Source organism: Psammomys obesus, unplaced genomic scaffold, assembly GCF_907164565.1.
Source record: "Psammomys obesus unplaced genomic scaffold, mPsaObe1.curated_primary_1811, whole genome shotgun sequence".
NCBI lineage: Eukaryota > Metazoa > Chordata > Mammalia > Rodentia > Muridae > Psammomys > Psammomys obesus.
Window position 1 is genome coordinate 8,008,958 of NW_026596120.1, and position 24,982 is coordinate 8,033,939.

Sequence of the window (24,982 nt, forward strand, 5' to 3'; positions counted from 1 at the left end):
AAGCTTTTAATAACCTGGGAAAATACTTATGGGATAATGCCAAGTAGAAAGCACCATGATATAAATTGTATATATGGTATGAATTGAATTATGTAAAATTATGCACACTAAAAAAATCTCTGAAATATCTTTAGGATTAGTTCTGAGTGATAGAGGGTATGGGTGATTTTTTAATCTCTTAATGCAAATTTTAAAATGATTCTATTTAAAATGTATTTCCTTTATTTTTCTATAATAAGACTATATTTTTAAATTGTGAAATAAATAAGCTACCTTCAAGGAACTCTAATTTTTCTTGCTCCTTGAAAAAGCAGGCTCTTACAAGGCAAAAAAACAGAATGCATTTCTGTAATCCTCTTGTCTGTGAAATTGTAGGCGCGCTACCTACACAAGCTGCCAGTCTGTAACTTGAACCCCCATTCCCTCCTTTACTTTCGAACCACCTAGAGACTCAACTGATTGACAGCACACATTATCTTTTACTGTTTTGTTTAAATCAGATTCTAGCCACATTTCAGGCCAAGGCCTTAAACGCAAAGAATGGCTCTTTCCTTTGCTTCTGCTTAGCTCCCGTTCCACCTTGCCATGGGATCCAGGAAAGACATCAGGCTGGGTAACACACAACACAATAATGCTATATATTGTGATTGTAGAACACCTACCCCGCCTCTCTTTATTTTGCCAAGACCTTAACAAAATAACAGCTGAAGCTATGTGGATGAGTGACTAGGTTGGTGGATTTGGGGCCCTATTTTTTCTTAAGAAGAAGAGATTAAAGCTCAGACATGCTGAGACTGATCCCAGGAGTTCCCCTGACTTACCTGTTTGAACAGTTGCAAACACTGGGGTTCTATACCCTCTCTATAGCCTATAAGCCTATTTGATGTACTCCTCATTTTTCTATCTCTGGGATCCAAGACATCGATTTGTAAATCTCTATTCAGTGATTTCTAGAAGGGGGGAAAAAAGCTAAGAAATTGTTAGAGAAATGGCTATGAATCTTGTTCTGCATTCTCTATTGTAATATATATCTAAGAGAATTTCCAGCTTTTCAGGACTTGCTATTCTGTTAAAGGTGTGTCTTAGTTTGGGTTACTATTGCTATGATGAAACATTGTGACCAAAATCAAGCTGGGGTGGAAAGGCTTTATTAGGTTTACGTTTCCACATCTATAGGTTATCACTGGAGGAAGTCAGGACAGGAACTCAAACAGGGTGAGAACCTGGAGACAGGAGCTGATACAGAGGTCATGGAAGAGTGCTGTTCACTAGCCTACTATTTTATAGAAGTCAGGACCACCAGCCCAGGGATGACTCCACCCACAATGGGCTGGATCCTCCTGGGTCAATCACTCATTAAGAAAATTCTCTACAGGCTTGCCAACAGCCCAGTCTTATAGAAACAGTTCCTCAATAGGGGTTCCCTCCTCCTGGATGGCTGTAACATCATGGTCTGGTGATTTGTATTTGATTGTTAACTAATTTGCTCTCCAAGGTCTGCTTGCTGTTTTACAAGCAGACACTCACATACCCCAAAATGATGCTTGTAACCTTGCCTAAGAAATTATTCCTCATTGGCTGATTAAAAGGCCTGAACCTGGATGGGGAAAATACGATAAGCGTAGACAAAGTTCTTGAGCTTTGAGGAGAGGAGGATCACAAGGAGTAAAATAGAGGGACTGGAAGAGAAAAGGAAAGGCCACAGTGGGTTAGCATGGAGAGAAACGTGACCAGATTGGCATGCATGGGATAAAACAGCCCAGATTAAGAACATTAGCAAGTATTTTGAGATTATGGATGGGATGTAGCCCACATAGAAATTATTAGAGCAGATGACACGGGACGGGGGTTTAGGCACTAAAGCTAGCCTAGAAAGCCATATCTGCCATGCCCCAGTTGATGTAAGGCTAGTCTAAAATCTATCAGGTGTCTGTATCTTTATTGATTGTGATATCCGGTTAAATAATACCGCCATAAAAGGAGGCAGTGAGAGCCTCAGGACCATTGAAACTACTTAAGCTTTCAAGGGCTGATATGCTCAGATTGAGTGAAGGAGGTCTGGAAAGAGGAAGAAGATAAAACCACACTGAGGGCATCTCACTCTAATGGCCTAAGACAAAGATGATAGGGTCTAAGCTAGGGTGAGATGGTTCAGGTTGCAAAAGAACATGGTGGCGAGACTGAGCAAGCTACCGCAAAGGGCATTTTTGTTTGACTGATCTGTAAGACAACCCACATCATGGATCTTGAGGCAGTGACATGTTTAACATTTGGGGTCAGCTCTCTGCTGCCTTTTATTGATATGATAAAATACCATGCAACTTGTAAAAGAAAGCATTTCATTGGACTTAGAGTTCTGAAGGGTTAGAATCCATCATTTCCATCATTTCAAAGTAAAACATGGCAGCAGGAACAGCTGAGAGCTTACATCTCAATCCATAAGGAGGCAGAGAGCCCAGAGGGAAAGGCACAGGTCTTTTAAAATCTCAAAGCCTGCTCCTAGTGACACACCACTTTCATTATGACCAAACATCCTAATCTTTCCCAAGTGGTTCTACCAACTGAGAACAAAGTAATGGAGTCAACAGAGGCAGGATGTTAGGCCAGAGTTACAGGGAGGAGAGATCACTGAGGTCACCCAGGGCAAGAGAAAGATGGAGAACCAGCCAACAGCTTTGAACTATCCTCTAGTCTTTCATCTGGGCCTCATCTTGGCTCCATCTAGCCAGATGCAAACTGGCCAGACATCTGGAGGATATAGGTCTTTACGGCACAGCAGAGCATCAGGGCATTAGGAATTGATCTGAAAAAAAAAAACAGGTAAATGACATATTCCTTTATCACAGTGCTTCTCTGGGATACCATTATATGACTCACCCTGACTTCAGAGATGTTAACACCTGAAAAGGCTGTCATCCCAGAAGGATGAAATGTTGTATACATATGGAAATAGAATCGGATGGTGCAGTGTTTCAAAGTGTAATCATTTTCCCAAGATATTGCATATCATGAAGTTTGTCTAATCCTGATTCCATAGAAACACTAGCCTCCTGAGAGCAGCAATGGACTTCCAGGTGTGTAAATGTGTATCTCTGTGGGTTCCTAATTGTCCTCTTTTTCCTGCTTCTCTATGCCTGATACATATATCAGGTATGCCAGGGTCAGCCATTCCTTCATGTACATCATGTCATCCTGAACAGAAACCAAAGTTATTACTTTACTCATTGATACTGTCCCACGTTCTGCACTGTATTTCCCTCTTTTATGTATAAATGCATGCTGTGCCACAAGAGAAAACAGAGGAAGAGAAAATACAGGGTGAAGAAATCTCAGATTAGGAAGAAAACAGAGCACACCCAACTCACTCTATGCTTCCAGGACAAGTGATAGAGGTGTAATACATGCACCCTGTGGCTGATAAGCCCTGCAAAGAGTGGCCAGAGACATCCCTGTTCCTCACTGGCAGTTCTCACCTTCAGGCTATTAGGAGACATCACTACTGGGCAAGTGTTCCGGTGGCCATACCCTGTGATTGGCAACCATTCAGACAAGGTACAAATTAGGCTTTGTTCTGACCAGTCTCGAGTGGAGCTGGCCCTGGCCACTCCTCCTGAAGAAAAGCAAGCAGCTAGGGACCCTTTCACAGTTGCTATGAGACTGAGTACCTGGGAATATTGCTGGTCAGCAACGGGCACTGATCCAGCTCCTCTAACTCAAGGAAAAAAATGTCCAACATTATAGAATCCCTCTCTTCCCTAGGACTTAAAATTGAAGTTCTGATTAAAAGGCTGGTCTCAACTTGTGCCCAGTGTCCATAAATCCTCTGCTGGCCTTGAACCCTTAGCCAAGATCATTTCCTATCTCTGGAACCCTCCCTCACTTCATAATCCCTCAGAATTCCCCACGTTCCAAGGCATCTCATTGAATTGTTTCATTCATGCCTTTGTCTATCCACAAAGTTGACAGTTCAGATGCTGGGGCATCATCAGGAATTAAGAAATCAGCCCTGCTCCTACTCAGAGCTTGCTGTCTGGTGGGCCAATTAGGCTTAAAAAAATGTCTGAACTCTCCCTGAGGCATGTTCAGGTTTAAGTTGGAGCACAACTGTGGGAGAATGAGATGCTTCATTTTAAATGTTATTGAGGATGTGAGTGTTGGGAGGCTTCTCTTCCCAATGGTTGGAATCTAGAATAGAGTCAGTGGAGGGGTGATGGACCCAGGGTCCTGCAAGAGCAGAAGTGGGGCCTGTTAGCAAAAGGGAACACCTGGCTCTGTCCCAAGGTCAGTGTCAAGTGTAGCAGAAAGGATGCATGGTTCTGGAGGGCCCTGCCCAGACTGGAAACCCTGTCACCAGCCATCATTTCCACCAACCTTTGCTCCAGCTTCACTCACAGTCTGCCTTGTGCTCTTACACAGAATGAACATCTAATACTTTAATCTCTCATCTTGTTAGTTTCTCTATCAAAACTCAGATCATCTTGAGGACAAAGCACTGTCATTCAAATAGACAACCGTCACTGAAGCATATGCTCCAAGCACTCTGCTAAACCCAGAAGGAGGGAGAAAGGGGAATTATGAAACAGACACAGCCTTGGTGAGGTTAAGTTTAGGAAATGATATCCTAGCCTGAACAGCTCCTGAGGCAAAAAGCATTTACCAGTAAAAATAAGTTACGTATTTATTTAATTAAGACTTTTAGCATTGCAAGGAATCCTATTACTGATGAATGACAATCAGCATTGTGCTCAGAGTTTTTGTCATGTAAATGTTACATTTATACATCAGCTTTCACCTGTCAGCCAGTCACAACATTCTTTGGAGAGCTTTCCTTCTGTTTGCTTCCTGGCTATTGCTTTCAACCTGAAAACAGGACAAAGGAGAGTCCGTTCCAACTGGGACATCCTTTTAGTAGACATTCTGTGTTGTGATTTCAAAACCAATACTTCAACAATAAACCAGAACAAAATCCCCTTCAGAGAGTAGGATGGGTCTGACAATGCTTTCCCTGTGCTCCAAGACACCCAGGGCCAGCAGGTGCCTCTGACAAGACAATCACCATACAGAGCCACTTCAAAGGGATGGAGGCCTCTCTGTCAAGTCCCAGTCCTCACTTCCAAAGCACTCAAATTGTGCAGGAGGGGAACATAAAAAGGATACACTTTTGTTCTCAATAAGTAAAGAGTAGGGCTGGGAACACGATTAATGCATGCACACACACACACACACACACACACACACACACACGACAAAGTAAATGAACCTGTTACCTCATGAGAGGCTGCATACAACAGCAAGGCAAAAAGAAAAAGCTCCGAAGTCAGCAATCAGCATTCAAGCACTAGAAACATTGTTTACGGACTCACTGAAGATCTCCTACTGTTTCCTCAACCGCATCAAGATATGCACCTCACAGAGTTCATATAGGGTTGACATGAGCTGATGCATGTCATGCAGGTCCATAGGACAGTGCTCACAGTGTTAGCTCCAGAGCAAGTCGAATGCAACTCTTACACCTGTGACATCATGCTTCAGCCCTGGGCTCTAACTTACCACAGTCCTTCCAGAGTTCTCTTTATGAATGCTGACTATCTCCTAGGGAATACTCAGGATGTATTCTCCAGTAAACGAGTGCCCCTGTCTGCCTGATTTTTTTGTGAGACATCAAAGCCATTCTAGGTCATTCTACAATAAAACAAAGAGCTGTGAAGCCTTGTACTATTGACCCGAATGTTCTATATACTGACATGCTTCAGCTCATTCAAGCCATTCATTAGGGATAGCCATATGGAAGGTATGGAGGTCTTTGCTCCATCTGCCTTAAAAATAGGGTCAGAGACTCATAGCCAAAGTTGGTCAGAGTGCCAGAATCCTTATGGAAGAAGAGGGAGATAGAAAGACCTGGAGGGGACAGGAACTCCACAAGGAGAACAACAGAGCCAAAACACCTGGTCCCAGGGGGCCCTGCAGAGACTGATACTCGAACTAAGGACTATGCATGGAGAGGACCTAGACCCCCTGCTCAGAGGAAGCCCATTGGCTGCTCAGTTTCCAAGTGGAAGTACGGGGTACAGGGGCTGTCTCTGACATGAACTCAGTGACCAGCTCTTTGATCACCTCCCTCTGGGAGGTACAACTTTGCCAGGCCACAGAGTAAGATGATGCAGCCAGCTTTGATGAGACCTGATAGTTAGGGTCACATAGAAGGGGAGGAGGTCCACCCCTATCAGGGGACTATGGAAATGGCATACGGGGAGAAGAGAGCAAGGGGGTGGGACTGGGAGGAGACTAGGAGGGGGCTGCATCAGGGATACAAAGTGAATAAATATATAAGTAAATTTATTTTTTTTTAAAGATAAGTCCACAAGAAACCTTGCCAGTTGTGTTTTGTGTGCTGGAGCCCTGGGCTCCCAGGAAAGAGGGTTTCTCATCCTTTATTTTCTTCCATTCAGAGCCAAACCAAGTGTGAAGGCCATCACAGCACCTGGTTAGTTTCCACAGTAAGGTCCAGTTGGGATAGATAGCTATCCCAACCACCTGAAGAAACATTCAAATGATAGTATACACTTCACAGAGCAGAGGTAAACTATTATCACCAACCCACCTCTAAATCCCTAGGCCACAGGAGCTATGGACTTATGAAAGCTTCGAGACTGTCAGTTATAAGCAGATGACCAGCCTCTTATAGGCCATAGCTCTAGAACCTTGAACTTACTTTAAAGCAACTTCTTGGGCTAAGATTTACTATGCCCACTTTCAAGATATAAAATCTGTACACTTAAGGAAGCTAATCAGGAAGGAGGACTCTAGTTAAAATGTTTAATCCCCATTCAGAAAGGCAAAGAGGATGGACATTGGAGGAGGGAGAAAACATGGAACAGGACAGGAACTTACCACAGAGGGCCTCTGAAAGGCTCTACCCTGCAGGGTATCAAGGCAGATGTTGAGACTCATAGCCAAACTTTGGGCAGAGTACAGGGAATCTCATGAAAGAAGTGGGAGATAGTAAGACCTGGAGAGGACAGGAGCTCCACAAGGACAGTGACAGATCCTAAAAGTCTGGGCCCAGGGGTCTTTTCTGAAACTGACACTCCAGCCAAGGACCACTCATGGAGATGGCCTGGAAACCCTGCACAGAGGTAGCCTATGGCAGTTCAGTATCCAAGTGGCCTCCATAGCAATGAGGACAGGGACTGTCTCTGACATGAACTGATTGGACTGCTCTTTGATCACCACCACCCCCGAGGGGGGAGCAGCCTTACCAGGCCACAGAAGACAATGCAGCCACTCCTGATGAGACCTGATTGACTAGAATCAGAAGGAAGGGGATGAGGATCTCCCTTTTCAGTGGACTGGGAGAAAGGCATGGGTGGGGAAGAGAGAGGGTGGGATTGGGGGGAGGGAGGGATGTACAGAGAAAATACAAAGTGAATAAACTGCAATTGATAAAAAATAAATAAAATGCCTTAAAAGAAGATGAGAGCAGGAGTCTGTAGCAGCTTACAAGTGACATAACCAAGATCCAGACACAATCCACACACCATGCATCAGTCAACCAGAATTAAGAGAAGGTTTCAGATAATCAGACTCCGTACTCAGTTCCAGCAATTCCCTGTTTGCATATATTTTATGTGCTGATAACACTCTGAAAATAAAGTCATTTATCTGTCAAAAAAAACTAAATCCCTGTGAGCAAGCCATGATAGCGGGCTAAGCTGATGGGCTAATTCATATCAAGCTTTGCCTGCAACAATGGATCAGTGTATCTAGTCTTTCAGAGAAAGGGCAGAATTTTTATCAGTGAGGGTTTCGGTGCCTTGCCTGGAATATTTGAACGGCCATAGTAATTCAGACCTGTGAGAACTCGAGGCTCTGGGGAGAGGAGGGATTTCAGTTCTGTGCGGCTGTTCCATTCTGGCAAGAGAAACACTGAGGACAGAGCTAAGTGCTTAAACCAATTCACTTATAGGTGTCCTAAGAAAATACTGGAAATAGATACTCAAGAAATCTGGCTGTGATCAGGGGTGCCAACTGTGGCCCCAGATGCTTGGATTATGTGGGCTACAGTCATCAGGCCTAGTTCAACTCTTCTCACAGCTGAGGGGATCTTCATAACACAGACACAGTGGAAGGAACTGGGCAACCCTGTCCTCAAGGAGCCTTCCGAAGCCTGGATGTAGAGAAACAGTTTCTACTACCTCCGAGCACCCATTTCTACATCGGCTGCAGATCACTGCACGGTGTATTTGCTCCAGCAAAGTCTTCCAGGCCCAGATGGTATGAAGGCGGGTTCTAAGTCCTGCACATGAGCACTGAGGGTTCCCAGAAGTCATATACAGACCTCCAAATGTCCCACAGAGTCTCATAGCTGCCAAGCAAGTCTGGGTGAATGTCTGAAGGCACTGGGTGTTCCTGTCTTTGATGGCTTTGCCTCGTGGGATTCAGAGGGTTACAGCGAGGACACTTTTCTGAAATGGTTTCCTTGCTCAGCCCCTCCTGGTCTGGGTTCTCTCAAAAGCAGGCCCTGAGACTAGGCTCCCATATAGGTGTTGAGGGGTGCTCTCAGAGATGATGAGAAGGGGAGTACAACAGTGATAAAGGAAGAGAAGGAAGCCAGCTACCTGCCACCACTGGCATCTGCAACCCTGGGTCTCTCAGATGTGCTCTACCTTCAGGGAAAGGGAGTAGGGTGTTAGGTGGGTAGGAATATGCCAACTTTGGCAGCCACTGATAAAGACAGGTCCTGGGAGTACAAATTTCCTAGAACTTGTGATCTTCCATGCCTGCAAGTAGAGGATGTCAGTGACCAGGGAGAACCCCACAAGCAAAATGCTTGAATCTGTTTGAAGTCGGGCTGCAGACACAAACAGAGGAGATGTGGTCAGGCACTATAGGAACTGTTACAGCCACCCTCTGTGGAGAAATGGAGAGACCTTGCTGTCTTCATACATGTGCCCCTTACAGAACAGAGGTGTCATTTTCTCCAGACACACACACCTTACATCTGCCTTTAGCTTCCAGCTACCTGTATCTCATTGAACCTGGTGAAAACCCATTCCTCAGAGGAAGTCAAGACAAATGTACAGCATATCCTGAAGCTCCCTTCCTCTGTAAACTTCCAGTTTCTAAGCCACTGAGGGCAGGCTCTCCCTAACTCAACACCACACCACTCTCCCAGCTCAGCACAGTATGGAGCGATGATAGGGCCAACCATTCCTCAGCTGGATACACCTGAAGTAGGAGGCCATTTCCAACCAGTCTTGTGGTCACCTTGTGGGATAGGGAGGTACAGAAACACTCAGAGTTACATGAAAAATAGAAAATCCTAGGACCCCGCAAAACTACCACAGTCCAGGCCTGCCCAAATGAGATTCTGACCTTAACTGTTGCCTAAAACCGCCATAGCCATATTGAGAGCTTAGTGTCTGCTTTGAGCATCTTCTGTTGGAAAGTGGCCTGCATATATGCCGACATTCCAAAGAGATGCTAAAATAACACACGCTAACCATCTGTCTTACTTCTCAAAATTGTTGTTTGATGCACTTTTGTCTGGCTATCAGGTATTTCATAATCCCTCACTTTTGCTGTCATGAATCTGTGTGTGTGTGTGTGTGTGTGTGTGTGTGTGTGTGTGTGTGTGTGTTTAGGTCGTTCAACTATTTCTGGAGCACCCAGAGGTAAACACTTCAGAAAATTACGGAAATTTCCCCTTTCTAAATATACTCCAAGACTTCAAGAAGGAACCGATGTGGCAGATTTGGGTTGGGAGAGCAGCCTCAGAAGGAAGTATTTAGTAAGTCAAGTCAGGAGGGTGGGTGTGAGAACCCCTCCCACCAAGCTTTCTCCTTATTACACACAGGCTGTGCCTGTGCAGGAGCTTCCAGGAAAGCCATCTTTAAATTCACAGCTCATCATCTATCATAATTGAAAATATGGCGACGCATAAGAAATGATGTTGACTTTGGAATCAGTATGTCAACCAGGTCTTTTCATTTCAAAAATACATACATCTCTCGGTGGCCCAAAGTTACTCTTAGGCTAAAATTTTTATAAACTCAACTCCAAGTCAAATATTACAGAGCTACCAAATGTCACCAAACCACTTAATAAGAGAATTGCTATCCCCCATTAAATCAAACCGTCAAACTGCATTTTCATCTCTAAGTTGCTGAATCTCTCGTTGGTAATATAGTCTCCTCCTTAGCAACACAACTACCTTATAAGGAAGGAAGAAGGAAGCTTTAATCCTAGCACTCTGGAGACTGAGGTAGGCAGATCTCTATGAGTTGCTAGCCAAGGCTACATAGTGAGACCCTGTCTCAAACAAACAAAACAAACAAACAAACAAACAAACAAAATGAAATCAGGGGAGGGGGGAATAAACCCAGACATAGGGATTTAAAAGCAGAACAAAATCAAAATCTTCCTTCCTCTACATTATCAATGAAAGCATGGAGAAGAACCTTTTCATCAACAGAACAACGTTTCATTCCTGGACTATCAGTGTTGACCGTATGTCCAGCCAGTCATTTGAGTCTACCATTCCATGTTTTCGTTGAGCTCCTCCTCCTTCCCAATGGATGCCAACCACCTAAGATGTATCCCAGGTAGGTTCACAGCTTCCCATTGACTTCTGATTGCAGACTTAGTCCAGATCATTTAAAAATTTTAGCCTCATATCTGAATCAAAGGAGTCACCTACTCTACAGGAGTGAGGCATGCCATGACCCACTGGCCCCGCTTCCACGTATCAAGGACCGAAGGAGAGAAGCAGGGGTCTCCACATTGAACCAGGCAAAGAAATGTTCTCTGCATTGCATTGTTGGTCTAAATGATGTTCTAGTGGGTGCTTGCTTGGGCTCTACCACCAAGGTGTCCCAAGTAGGACTTAGAGGCAGCTACCCCACCCCAGAGTAAATACTACCTATGGAATGAACAGCCCTTGCAAATCTGCATTACTGAAAAGGGAACTGCAAATGGCTTCACTACGGAAAGCTTCCAAATTTCCCAGTCCATCTTTCACCTCTTATTTAGCTTTGGGGAAGAGATGAGCCTCATGAAGAACTCACAAAGGCCCCTGAGCCTGTGAGCATCCTGAGCCCTGTGAACTTTAGGAGTTTACCTTCTCCTTCTATGAGGGCAATGCTCATAGACCTCATCCCGTAAGGAACCTTAGTGAGTGATCACAGCTGCTCTTATTCAGTCTGAGTCTGGACCACGACGAAGCTACACAACATCTGGTAATGTCAACCCGTTTCACCTGGCTACCAGTGGGTAGAATTCCCCACCTTCCCACTGACAGTCCCCAGATAGGATATATTTACAAAAGTTGTGTGTATCGTAAGTCAATTTCAATTCGTGAGCATGCGTGAAATCCATTTTTTGGTATCTGGGGGAGAAGTGGGAGGGAAGCGGTGGGCACCTATGCCTGAACATCTCCACCTGAGCTTTACCATTCTCTTTTGGTGACCAACCACACCACAGCAGGTCAGCTAGATGTTCTTTGTATAGCTCTGACAGAGCCTGCGTCTTCGGTCCTAAGGACTGAGGCCAGCATGCAGCTTGTCTTGTTCAGCGTGTTCACCATAAACATTTCCCCAGCTGTGAAAGGCTTGTCACCGCCTTCCACCTCACAAGGTCATTAGCACCCGGATGCTAGACACCTGGACGTGGTGGTGGCTATTGAATTCACAGTGACTCGCATCGAATCTCATGGCTGCTGGAACTCACAGCAAGCACCCACTGCAAGCATCTGCTACTTCATTCCTTCCTTTAGAACATGTAGGCCAAAGCATCTGCACACCAGAGAGAGAGAGACAGAGAGATACTCTCGGTTCTAAGGTCCTTTTTGCCTACTTCCTGTTACACACTCTAAAACTAGTAAAGCCTGCCTGATTCATGTTCCAGCCTTGATATCTCAAGGGTGATGCTGTTCCTATTTGAACCAGAGTTGTGGGAAGAGAGGTAGCCTGGGTGAGCCCAGAGCTAGCACACATGCAGAATGATGGTATTATCCAAAGAACAACACTTAGCCCTAGGAGAAAGGGAATTTCAGGGGCAAAATCATGGCTGGCAGGAGCCTACCCTCCTCTGCAAGCTACATATCCTAACCCACACCTCTAGCTACTGTCCTCTAGGAGAGATCCCTCCTAATGCCAGCCTCAGAAGTTCTAGGCTTTGGTTTGATTGAACAAAGCAGTATTTCCCTGTGTGCAAAGTCATGTATGAATGCTCAGACTTGAACCAGCATTTCCTTAGGTCCCGAAGTAAATGTTCTGACTTCAGAGAGATTCCCATTTGTGCATTTCTGGAAAGCTCAGCGAGAAATCAGCACCACCCTCAGCTTCCCGATGCTCCAACTGTGGCCTTCGAAATACACAGGCCTCACTGCCAAGTGGCCGTCCCACCTTAATTGATAGCAAAGCTTTTCCAATTAAGAACGGCAGCCTCCCGTCGGTGTGCGAGTGCATCCAATATTACAAATTGCAAATCGTTTCGAACGATCTGTTTGGAAAGCTGGCGTGCTTTATCCACTTAGGATTTGTACAGTGGGGATGAACAGAATGCTGATGGGGACAAGGAGGACCCAAGGGCTGACTGGGAGAACATCAGATATGCAGCAGTTGTTCGCTACAACTCAATTCTCACCAGTGTGCGCCAATGTTCTTCTGTAGTCTATGGTGTCCTGTGCAACAGAGAGCAAGGTGGGGCTCAGGAGGCCGTGACTTCAAGGATGGTGAATTTACCAAAGACAGTGAAGTTCACACACAAGTGACGGATGCTGAGGACTAGGCTTCTACAGACCGCTGTGCTGAGGAGGAAGTGCTAAGCTACCCCGGAAGCCAAGCCCTGTGTCTCAAACGCCTTGGTCCAGAAAAGAAGAAACACAATGGTGTCTGTTATTTGCCCACAGCCACAGAAACTTCTAAGACAAGATTTTCTTCTATCGGGACCAGACTCTGAAGCACGCTCAAGACCCACCACAGCTGACATTCAGCATGAGCAAGAGCCTTCTTCCTAAGGACAGGCGGCTGGCTACTGTTGACCTAGTTTAAATAATAGAAGAAGTGTTCCACAGGCCCTGGGATGGGTCCCAGTTTTGGGCCACAGAAGCTGCTATTATTTGAGCATGGTTTAAATACAGCAGACATCTGCCTGCCTCAAATGTCCACCTCTACTGCCCCAGATAGTTTGTCATGCAACTAGAGTGCTACCATGTGAAGAGTAGATCCCAAACACAGCAAGATGAGAGCAGGGATCATGTGCCATTACCACTTGTCAAGGTCAGAGATGTTCCCTTCCCGAGGAGTTGATGAAGTAGAGAATGAGGATGCCAACGTCCCGCAGACCTACGTCCAGAGCAGTGGAAGCTTCAAACTTCCCATGCAATCGGGATTCATACCAGGTAATGTGGCTTAAAGACAATGCTCATCACGAACCTGTCTTTGGTAAGATTATAAAGCTTTCATAGTGAGGATTCTAGTCATTACTGGTGGTGTGTTAGGGAGCGGCTTCAAGGAAACAGCCAGAAGCAACCCTTGGTGCTGCCAAGGATAAAGAGAGAGTAAGATATTCTGGAGTGTTCCGTGCAGGCAGATTTGTTGCAGGACAGGGAGGATGGGACAGGAGACATACTCAATGGTGAGGCAGTAAGTGTGCAGCCTATGACACACTTCAGGGACAAAATGGTGAGACCTGGGTTTCCTAAAAGGACAGCTACACCTTCAAAGAAAGATTATTGGCCACTCCCTGGTTCTCATTCGCCTCCTAAGGAGAATTATTCTGGGGTGGGGAAGGGGGCTACAGTTAAACTAATGGAAAATTGGAGTGGGAATGAAGCAGGAGATTGTTCAAAGGGGAAAAGATCAATGTATAATTAAAAAAAAAAACATTTTCACTGCTTCTAATTAAAAAAAAAAGAGCATATATCATTGAAATATCTGTAGAGGAATTTTAATTCAGAACATGGCTATTCTGGCAAGAGATCACATCCAAAGACCTTCTAGGTCTGGAATACAGACACGCCTATAATCCCATGACACAAAGGCAAGCAGATCTCTGAGTATGAGGCCAGCCTGGCAAAGAGAAAGTTTCAGGTTAAAAAAAAAAAAGTAGGCCCTGTTTGTTGCAACACTTAAGAGACAGAGGCATACAGATCTCTGAGTTCTAGCCATTTCTGCTCAGGCGGTTCAGTTGAGTTGGTGAGTTGAAAGGCAGTGAGTTGAGTTTGTAGCAATTCAGCTTGTGGAATTCAGAGGCAGTTTTTACCGGGAGAGTTTTATAGGGACAGCTAGAAGAGAGAACAAGCTAGACACAGGTGAAGACAGAACAAGCCTGAAAATGAGAAGGAGCCAGAAGATTTAGAACATATGGCCAAAGTCTGTATGAGGACAAGCAGAGTAATTCAGTGAGAAACCAAGAGACAAGCCAGATGGAATCAGTCAGGTTGGAGAGGAGTTTGAGCCAGAATAGCTGAACTGAAACAGCCATCCAGAGTTCAGGAAGAACTAGAAAGGGGGAGCATATTCAGCAGTAAGTCTCAGAGGCTGAAAGCTTTCTAGGCCTAGGTTAGATTGTACAAAGGCTAGAAGCTTCCGGGACTAGGCCTAGGTTAGCAGATGGAAGGCAATAAGCTTCCAAGATAAGAATTACATCAGGCAAATAAGAGTTACGTTTACAATTATCTTAAATATAATTTTAAAATTAGTAATCAAAAAATGGCCATCCTGAGATTGCTGCTGATGCTGCAATAAAGCATACATAATTGGTTTTCCTTTGGTAAAAGAAACAGTATGAACAATAAAAAGGAAGCCAGAAGAACGCGGCAGGCCTTGGTTGTAGCATTCTTTCACTTTGACTATAAATGATCTTAGCCTCCTTTTCCATTCTAAATGAGAACTCACATTCCCACAAACAAAAATAACAAAAAGAAGATGCAAAGAAAACTCTGAAAATGCCATGTACTGCAAATGCAGCATTTGCTCCTTCTCTAGCAGCCTGAGAGTTTCCTGAGAAGTAGCTTGGTTTTCAGCTCTTGGCTATGCATCCTAATTTGCCATCGTCTCTCCCAGATGGTGGTATAGGGAGGGAAGCTGGGGCCATTCTGAGGCAGAGAGAGATGAAGTAAGAACCTGGGACTGTGCAGGCTTCATCTTTCCCTGCATGGTGGGTGAAAGGACCAGATTCAGTGATGTTTCCAACTTCAGATGCATGAAAAAGAATCCACACTCCACACTCCAAAATTGCTCCCTCCACCTTTAATTTCATATCTAGTCATCAGTGATTCATCCCTTTAGGTCAGCCATTCCCTTAGTAGGTTGGGCACCACTAGTTACAAAGATGAGACTTATTGCATTCCAAAGGGGCCAGATTTGTGGTATGTAGTCTAAACCCATCCCTAAAAAAAAGTGCTTTTTAGGTCTGAGAACTTGAGGGGAACAAAAAGAGTTGGAGAAATGAACTGCTACCAAACCCATATGTACTCAAGCTGGGGAGATGCTTAGTCTCACCCATGAATATTCATAAGTTTCTAAACCACAAGACCATCTCTTCCCTCCCTTTCCCCATGAGCATTCCTGTCTTCAGGAGCCTCTGCAATGACGGAAAGACTCCCAAACACCATGATCCCCTGTGGAAGATAGGGTAATCCTAGTGGCAAGCTCCAAGACCCAGCTATCCACTCAGTACACATGCCCTAAGAAACAGGTATGTGAGCTCCATGGGTAGCGGATCCTCCTCTTCATCCTAGCAGATGAAGGAATAGAAGTCTTGCCCCTCCCCCGGCCCAAGTGAAGGAGAAACCTGGAGCATGAAGTTTAAGCCTGGCCCCCACCTCCATCTGAACCTTGCTTTCCCTCCACTTATCTCTCAAAGTCTTGATGAAGATTCCGTCCTTTAAACCCAGATGGTCAAGTACAGGAATTGGAATAAAGTCAGCAGCCTTTCCCAAAGAAGACCACCCACCCTCTGGATGCTCAGGTAAGGCCCACAGATGCATCTGTCTGCACCCATTTGAACAGACCCTGTCCCTCACCAAACCTAGAGCTGATGGGGTGTACCTTACTCAATAAACCAGAAGTTTCTTTGCAACATTTGGCCTGAGAATGAGGCAGAAGTGTCTCTGGCTGCAGATATAGGGTGTTAAGTGGATCCTGGCAGCAGGAGTGAGAAATCGTGAATACCTACCCATGTTCTCAAGCTATGGGAGTCCAGAGAGACTGCTGCTCCAAAGGAATCATAAATAACACATCCCAAGGCTGTAACTTCAATAGTTTTGAAGGGTTTCCTTTCTCCTCCCTTCCAACTTTGATATATATACTTACTTAACAAGGGTCTGGGGAGGGTTAATTGAATTAATATATGCAAAGTGCTTTAAGTTTGAAGAGGATACACAATATAAATGGAAGTGTCACTAAAAAGGTTAATCTAATTTACATCTAACACTTTCAGTTCATGGTGTTAATGAACTATATCCTTTTAGAGAGTGATTAATTTATAGAAATGTGATTATTTTTCCTAATGCTATATATGGGTCAGCTTCTCCTATTACTATATCTAACTTTATAGGAAAACTCAACATTTTATAAATTAAGATAATAAATCAAATGCTCCTGTAATGGTTTTAGTTCATTAATTACAAGAAGACATGCATTAGATTAACATTTATCTGTTTTAATTAATTTGGTGTGATGCAGTTATCCATGAAAATTGGAAAATGGACACACCAGCTTGACATAATATTAACAGGTTTTTTTTCCGTTATTTTGCTGAAAATTCTGGGCTTGGAACTGCTGTATTTAATGTATAACTATGGGGACTGCCAGCAGAGTGGCAAGTGCATCAAAGAACTGGGGAGGGACTCCTCACTAAATTCAAACTTCAGAAAATATAATTAACTGAGCCTATAAGACAAGATGAAGGGAGAAAAATCTAAAGCTTTGTTTAGGGGATTAGAGTCCCAAAGTCTCAAAACAAATCTCTTTAATATGATCACTTTGTTTTCTCAGCTACCTTATGCCTTCAAAGGACATAAAGAACTATCTATCTGGATACCTGGAACTTCTGAGGTAGCAGAAGTGGGTACCATGAATATCCCTCCTGCCTACAGAAAACCAGATACCCAGGGGTTCTGAATCCAGAGACACCACCACCCCCAGTTCATTGGTGAATCCAGACCATGAGAACTGAAAACTGAGGCCTTTCTCAGACACCCCAAGGTGTGTGTTTTTCTACTTAGAATCAAATGAAGGCTGCCTATTTATTTAACAACATAATGAAACAGACATTGCGAAAAGAAAGTGTCAGAAGACTCAAAAAAAAAAAAAAAAGATGTGCTTTTATTTTTTAATTGACAATTTTCACATGATGATTTCATGCAATGACTCCACAGAAATAATTCAAATCTTCAGCCAGTTAAACATTCTCAGACGCGGCGTCTGCAGACTCCAAGGAGGCCTCTGCGAGGTCTGACTCCTTCACTCGTCTTAGTATGTGGTGGTTAGTGTCCTGACTCATCTGCACGGTTGGGTATTTTAAACCCCTGCAAAGCACAGGCTGTAATTCGGTAGAGGAAAGGCCGAGCCAAAATCAGGAAGTAGCCGGAGATGCATGGCTGAGTCTTGGAGGACTTTCAAGTGCTATGAGAGGCACGCTCTCGAATGCAGTGCTTACGGACAGTCTCAGTGGGCTGAGTGGTACATTTCCCTTCAGGGATCCACAGTCTTCTATGGAAACAGGAAGGTGGCATGCACGTTGAAGGGCAATAAACAACCAAACAAGGAGCAAGCGAACCTTGGGGTGGGGGGAGCTCCCTCCCTAGAGCAGATCATCAGGAGAACCAGGGCATTGCAGTAGAGCAGCATCCACGTCGGAAACTCTGGGGCTCTTGAAAGAAAAGCGCAGGTCCTGCCTAAGGACAGTTGCAGTATTCCCTTGGTAAGGAGGCCAGGAACCAGCCGGCTGCTTTTTCTGCTTGACGTGAGACACAGCGAGATGGGAGGGCTTCGGGAAAAGGGGGCAGGTCAGGTTCACGTCAAAGGAGGGCTGAGAGTGAAGCTTCCACTAAAACAGGCTCCCGCGGCAATTTTGGAGGATTTCTCAGGTAGAAAGGCATTACCTTTGGGTCCCATGGAGCCTCTCTGACCTAGCCTCAGGGCCTCCCCCAAGCTCACATCAAATCAAATCTGCTAAAGGAGGCTACCTGAGCCGAGAAACCATGTTGACCATACTATTGTGGGTTGGAAATTTCAGTCCTGCCACTTCTGTGAGATCTTGAACAAGTTCTATTCCTTCTTGGAGTTTCCAGTCCCTGCTCTCAATAAGCACACACTATTCTCTAGGCTCTGGTGCAAGCAATGGAATCACGGCTGTGTGAGCTTGCTCCTCCCTTTTGTCAGTCTATCAACCAAGGGCATTCCCTGTCCTGTACCCACACCTACCCAATTTCCCAGCTCCTCCTCATCCATCAAGACTCCTTTCATCCTCTCCATAAAGCTTCCCCTACTTCTCCTAGCCTTGGCAATTTTCTCCTTCCTTACCAAACTTTGAGGGTATCCATGCACAATCTGCCTCTAGTTTTGGAGTTGGTAATATCGTCTTAATTCCCCTCAGACAGGAGGATGGAGGCCAGAAACTGTGCTTTCTGATCAGGCTAACCAAAGGAGTCCACAGCATGTTGGGATAATTCTAACTCCCATCACAGGCATTTTCTTCCAACCTCTGCCCACTCCTGCCTCTGATCTGTCTTCCCCACAGCTGAGTCCTCGACTACACCCCAGTGTCAGTGGCTTCAGTTCAGCGGTTTCCAAGCCCTCCCCATGGTCCTTCCTTAAAACCTAATTTTCTGACAAAAACCATTTCCACAGGGTCCAATTAGGACTGGGCTAAGTAATAAAGAAGAAAACGATAATGAGTCTCAAGCTGTCTTTTGGTCATCCTAGTTTGGGTCACCCTCATCCGAGGAAATACAAATCATCTCGGATGCTGTGAACGTCACTGATGAAAAGGAACACTTACCTTCTGTCTAGAACAACAAGCCCAGAGGCAAGTAGCAACCTAGCTGATGATCTGTTTTCATAAGCCAAATCACACCGCACGAGTTCCTCCTCCAGGAACCAGAACCTCCCACACCCCTGGTGCGTGTACACGGGGATACAGTTGCTTATTTATATGTGTGTCCAACATACTGCCAAGCCTTACTCTCAGCTGGCTCTGCATTGAGTCTCAGGCTGGCCATTAGAGATGAAAGGTGTTTCCAAAGGCGTTTCTGGTTACACCACATGTGTGTATGTGCATGTATGTTTGTATGCATATGTGGTATTTGCTTGTGCAAGCACATCCTCATACAAGGAAAACCAAAAGGCCGAGAAACGGGGAGAACTGAGTTTGAGCTGATTAGACAAAGCTATTCTTTCAAAGAAGAAAAGGGAAGGTTCAGCAAGTGTTAGACACTATGACCAGGTGTTTTGAGGACTGATAAAGTTATTGTATATTCAGTGTCTTTTATACCACAGTCTGAGATAGAAGCTTTCTGAATACTATTCTAACAACCACCTTGCAGGACAGGGCTCTATATCCCCACTTTATAGATGTGGAAACCAAGGCTCAAAGGATCAATTCACTTGCTATATCAACTAATGAGGGAGTAATAAGGCCGAGATTCAAACTCAAGTTTCTCTGGGAGCTACACTCAAATTTCGCTTTACAGGACAGGAGAGGAAGGTAAAATGTCTACATCAAAAAAAATAGGGCACCACCCAAGATTGCATGCAGCCGCTGACACTAAGCCAGACATGGCTGGCTGCTCATCGCACAGTCGAGCCCAGGCTGAGCAATACAGAGGAGCCGTGAAGACACAGAGATCAGTCTGGAATCAGGCAAGGAAACATAGGCACATCTAATGCAGAAACATGACTTTCTGAGAAGGGCCTTTCCAGGAAAGTTCCTAGAGAAGACCATCCCCTCGTCCGACCACGCTTGGGTAATAATGAGAATCAAGCTGAGGAAGATCTTCTAAAAGCCTTATAAACCTCCGAAGACCAGAGGTGACTCAGGATACCTGCAGGTCAGAGTGTACTCTAGTTCAATGCTGAGAACTGTTGGGGCCTTTGCTTCTCAGCCGGAAAGGTAACTATGAAATCCTTAAGTGCCGAGTGCTACTTGCCCGAGATGATTACGGACAATCATCACGGCAGGAGGTCACATCACCCTTCAGGACGGGTGCTGCAATGTGAAATATTGCGCAGTAGTCAAAGGTGGTTTCGAGTCTGTGGATGAAAGAATGACACTGCTTCCTTCAGACAGAACTCTGGTTTCCACAGATACGAGTAGGTTCTGATTCCCACCTCATACCCAGGCCCGCATACATGCTCACTAGATGAGCCTCCAGTAACTGATTCTATACCCAAGGACTGGACTGAGTGACCCCTAAGCCTGAAGTCTGGCAAATAGAAAGACAATGTATACCGAGCCCTTGAAGTTGTGACCCTGCTAGCACTGTATTACATTTAACATAACCCTTCAGGAGAGTGTCTGGAGTCCATCATCTTTCTTTTTGATAAGTTGCACCTTTCTCTAGAATGGCTTCAAAGCGTTCTTCATAGAATGTGTGCAATAGATATAACCTGGTCTTTTCAAAGAATGCAGGAAAGGTTTGCTGTTTATGGCTATCCTAGGCAAAGGATGGTGAAGAGGCAGGTTTATCTGCCTGGGCACTGTATCATGTCTGCTATTGGAACGCAGTCACACTGAAAGCTCGGCATTCAGTGAAGACCCAACAGTTGTCAGAGATTAGCTTCCGGGTCCACTGCTGCAAGAAGCAAGAACGGTGGAGGCAGAACACGTCGCTCTTCTCTCTACCTGTAGACTTGGGAAGTGCACTGAGAAAGAAAGCTGTCTCTCTGTCCAGTCTCTCTCCCAGGCCCTTCTGAGTCTTCTCTTTTACGAAGATGGGAATCAAAATTATAGGGACTTTAAAAACAACAATGTCGGGGCAGGGTGTGTAACATAGAAATTATTCCTCAGGGATTATGTGGTTTAGGGATGCAAACTCCAAGTGCATTGAAATTAAGGAAGTATGCCCTGTAAATATCAAGGAAACTGTTATGATAAAGGCACATGTGACCAAATACTACTACTCTCAAAATAAATAAATGATAAATAGCAAGTGGTGCTCTTTGCTGCCCCCTAGTGGCTGGAAGGGGAAAGACAAGAGGAATTCACAGAGTCGCTCCCATTCTCACGGCCATTTGTAAACTTTCACCAATGGCTTGGCTTTAAACTTGTTCTAAGTGAAGAAAATAAAGAACGTAGGTATATACACGTGTATATATACATATGTCCACATAATATAGGTCAGTGGAAGCCTGCACTGTTATTGATTTACTTTCTCTCCCTGACCTCTGGCTTCCCATTCTCACCGAACTCGGCAACTGTTCCACAAATGGAATTCTCTTCCCAAATTACTTCTTTCGCTAGTCTTTACTTACTGCGGGCTCCCTGCCTTCTTGTAAATATGCCACATACTCTGCAAAAAAGTGATAGACATCCTCAAAAGAAAGAAATCTACTTGCCTATCAAAGCGCCCGTACTGGAAGGAGAGAGCAAGCTATTTACAGGGATGGTCGCTGTTTTTCACCCTTTTTTAAACCGGAACAATAGCACATCACATTGGTTTCTTCATACAGAGCCCCCTTTACCATGTCACTTTTTAAGACTTTTTTTTTTTTTTCTCTTTTCAAAGAAGAAACTCCTCATTGAGGCTTGGGGACGGGATGAATGTTAAAAGACACTTGTGCATATTTTTTTAAGATTATGTCACAAAAAATTAATAGATTTTAAAAAATGGAAATAACTCTCTCTCCAAATTTATCACTTGCAAATGACAGGAGAGGGAGAGGCAGTTCCCAGAGCCCAGACAAGGCAAATGTCCTGCTTCCCCAACTCCCCAGTCTCCAGAGAGCGCCTTCCTTTCTCTGCTAGCCTCTAAATCAGGCTGTCTCTAGTCGTCTTTTCCCAACAAGGACAAAACCTCCGTCCTCAAACTATTGCCAGGCAGGATTCCAAGAACCCCATATCCTCCCTCACCTTTACCTGGCGGAAACCAAAAGCACGCCAGCCCTCTGTCAACAGCGCGGAGAATCAACAAGTTACAGTTAAGCCGAGCGCTCCATCCTGAAATCAGCCACAGTCTCCCCGGAGCCCACCTCCATCCACCTCAACCCGGCTCCCGCAGATTGCCTCCTAACCTCCTCAGGCTACCTCAGGGCCTTCCGTTCCAGACCCGCCCTCCAGACGCCTGTTCCCCAACCTGCGCTCCACCCGGCGCTCCCAGGCAGCTGTCAAAGTCTGGGGCTCGCCGGCTCCTAGGCTCCCCTGGTAGCGCCAGCCAGCATCCAGGAGAATCTTGGAGGATTTGGAGAGGTCAAGATCAATTAGAAAGACTGAAGAGGAGCCCCGGACCTCCGGAGAAAAGCCGAAGGCCAGCGGCGGTGGGGACCATCGCAACCCGAGGTTCTTCCGGACTCTGAGCATCAGGAGGGCGTGCGTTCCCAGGGGAGCCAGAGCCCGCGCTGCGGAGCCTGCGGAGCGCCGGGGCGCGGGCAAGGTTCTCAGGTGCCTGCAAGTTCCCACAGCATCCGGGAGCACCAGTCCAGCTAGGCACACTCCTTTCGAGACGCCCCTGGCTTTTGCCCTTGGGGCAGGAGCAGACAGACACCTGCTTCTGCCACCTCCATGCACCCGCTGCAAAGCCCGTGCCCTGCCCTGCTGAGCCGAGCCCCGCGGCGCTCCCACCCCAGCACACACGCCCCCCAAAGTTCGCTGCACTACCCAGACCCTCTCCCTCTCCTCGGCGCCCGGACCCCGCCCAGAGGTTGGGCCGGAGAACCTCCTGGGGTCCAAAGCTTAGGGCGCCGCCGACTTCGGGGTACCGTGCGCTCAAGGAGCCGAAGCTGCGGCGACAAGGAAGGGTGGGTACCACGCGCGCACCTAAGTCGGCGAGTCTGTGTCCTCCAGCCCCCTGCCCCCCTCCCGAAGAGAAAGAAAACTTCCCCAGCACCCACCTTTCGCCGCGAGGAGGCGGCGCCGCCGGCTGTCCCCGCCGCCGCCGCCGCCGCCGCTGCCGCCGCCGCTCCCCACGCCCAGCGCCAGCAGGAGCGGCACCAGGCACAGCCTTCCCGGCAGCATCCTCTCGCCGCCGCCGAGCCGCCGCCGCCGCCGCCTACCGCCCTCGCCGGCCTCGCTCGCCGGTGCCCGCCGGTGCCCGCCGCGCCTCGCTCTCGCTGCCGGGTGCGCCGCCGCCGCTGCCGCCCTCACCCTCGGCCCCCCGCTGCACTCCGCCGGGCCGCTCGCTCGCTCTCTCGCTTGCTCGCTCGCCGGCAAAAGGCAGCACTCACTGGCGCGGACCCGGAGCGGCTCCGGCGCTCACCCCGGGACGGCCCGTGACGTCACGGAGGGAGGGGAGGTGGCTGGTTGCATATTCATGAGACGCGGACACTGGAGCGGGGTTGCGCGCTCCCCCCGCCTCGCCGCTCTGGCCCCCCACTTTGCTCCGCCCCCCCCCCCCCCCCCCCAAAGCCGAGCACTCGCGTGATCCGGCTCGGTCAGGCGCCGGCTCCCCGAGGACTCTAGCGGGAAGCTCCGAGGAGCCTTTAGGGCCTGGCGTCCCCCACGCACCCACCCACCCATGCAGCTCTCCAGACTGCCGCTGCGCGCGCTGAGGCGAGCTGCTCCACGAAGTGACAGCCCGCGGCCTGGGGATCTTCTGTAAAGATGCTGGCGACCCTACCCTGATGCGCCCTTTGAACCCACCTCCCTGCGGAGGGGCCAGGACGGTGTCTCTGCGGGCCCTGCCCTTGGCCGTGGTCTAGGGATGGACGCTCTGTGCCGCCTGGTCTGGGGAGGGCGCCAGGCGCTCGCTAGAGCTGCAAAGCGCCGGTGCCTCCAGGAGTTGTAGGGCAGAGATCGCCTAGGACCCGCAGAGCAATGCCCGGGCTCTGCGCCATCTCAGAGAAGCAGGGGCAGCCACCTCTCCAGACGGAGGGACCGGCTGAGTGTGAAAAGGCAACCTTCAGTCTCAAGTGGGAACCACAGTCAAACTTTCCCCTCCTCGGAAGTTGCCGCCTTTCTATTGTCACGGCCTCTGTAGGAGAATGGCATTTGATGTCATGCCTCCTAAAACCTCAGGCCAGGGAACACCATTCTCCCCCGGGAGGTGGGTTTATGTTCTTCTCCACATCCTCAACCACACTCGGGCTTCAAAAGCACCAAGAAGGTTCCAGCAAAATCAACTAACGGTCCCGAACAAATCCCTGGGTGTATCTCCATAGATACGCTGTTTCCTCGCCATGCAAGGGTCGGGTGAAAGTGGAGAAATGAGGTAAATAGAAAGACACAGAAACAAGCAAAATTATCCCTTCATTCCGTTCGTTCGAGGCGTTTCCTGAGCACTAAACAAATTGTAAATGCTGTGTTAGGCAGTGAAGGACTGAAGGACGCACAGTCTTGGTCCCTCTCTGAGAAGTCAAAGGGGATGAAAGCAGTTAAGAGTCGTTCCGCGTGTTATGGCCCTGCGCAGTCTTTAAGGTGTTCAATGTGAGCCTATACAAATCAATTAGCCAAGTGTCTATTTTGCAACACTGACTAAACAGCATCTCATAATTAATAAGTGTAGTTTAGAGCACTCAACCAAGCCATAAAATGCATTAAAAGCCTTCTGCTGTTCAGCCTCCCTGTGGGGTCCTGGCAGAGCACCCGGGGGACCCTGTGGTGTTGAAAGGAGACTTCAGCTGTGAACAGCTGAAAATCCTGGTGGCTGCAGGGGACCAGGGAGTCACCCCTCCCCCCCGCCGTGCCCTTCACCAGCAGGTCCCCTTTAGTCTATGAAGCAATACCTGTGCTATTGTCCTTTCCTACTGGAGGAAATGGGGGCATAGGGCCCTTCCCTTAGCCAAAGTAAAGAGGCTAGCAAGTGCCAGGCCCACATCAA

The 24,982-nt window shown here is 46.8% G+C and overlaps 1 protein-coding gene across 1 annotated transcript in view; it reads right to left on the reverse strand.

Annotated features, from left to right (window-relative positions):
* The window catches only part of Clstn2 (calsyntenin 2), a 572,340-nt gene extending 549,146 nt beyond the window's left edge, over window positions 1-23,194 (reverse strand). The window contains exon 1 of the mRNA XM_055629720.1: window positions 23,058-23,194. Coding sequence (XP_055485695.1) covers window positions 23,058-23,181 — 124 coding nt within the window. The 5' untranslated portion in view covers window positions 23,182-23,194. The remainder of the gene's footprint in view (window positions 1-23,057) is intronic.
* Window positions 23,195-24,982: the final 1,788 nt, after the last annotated feature.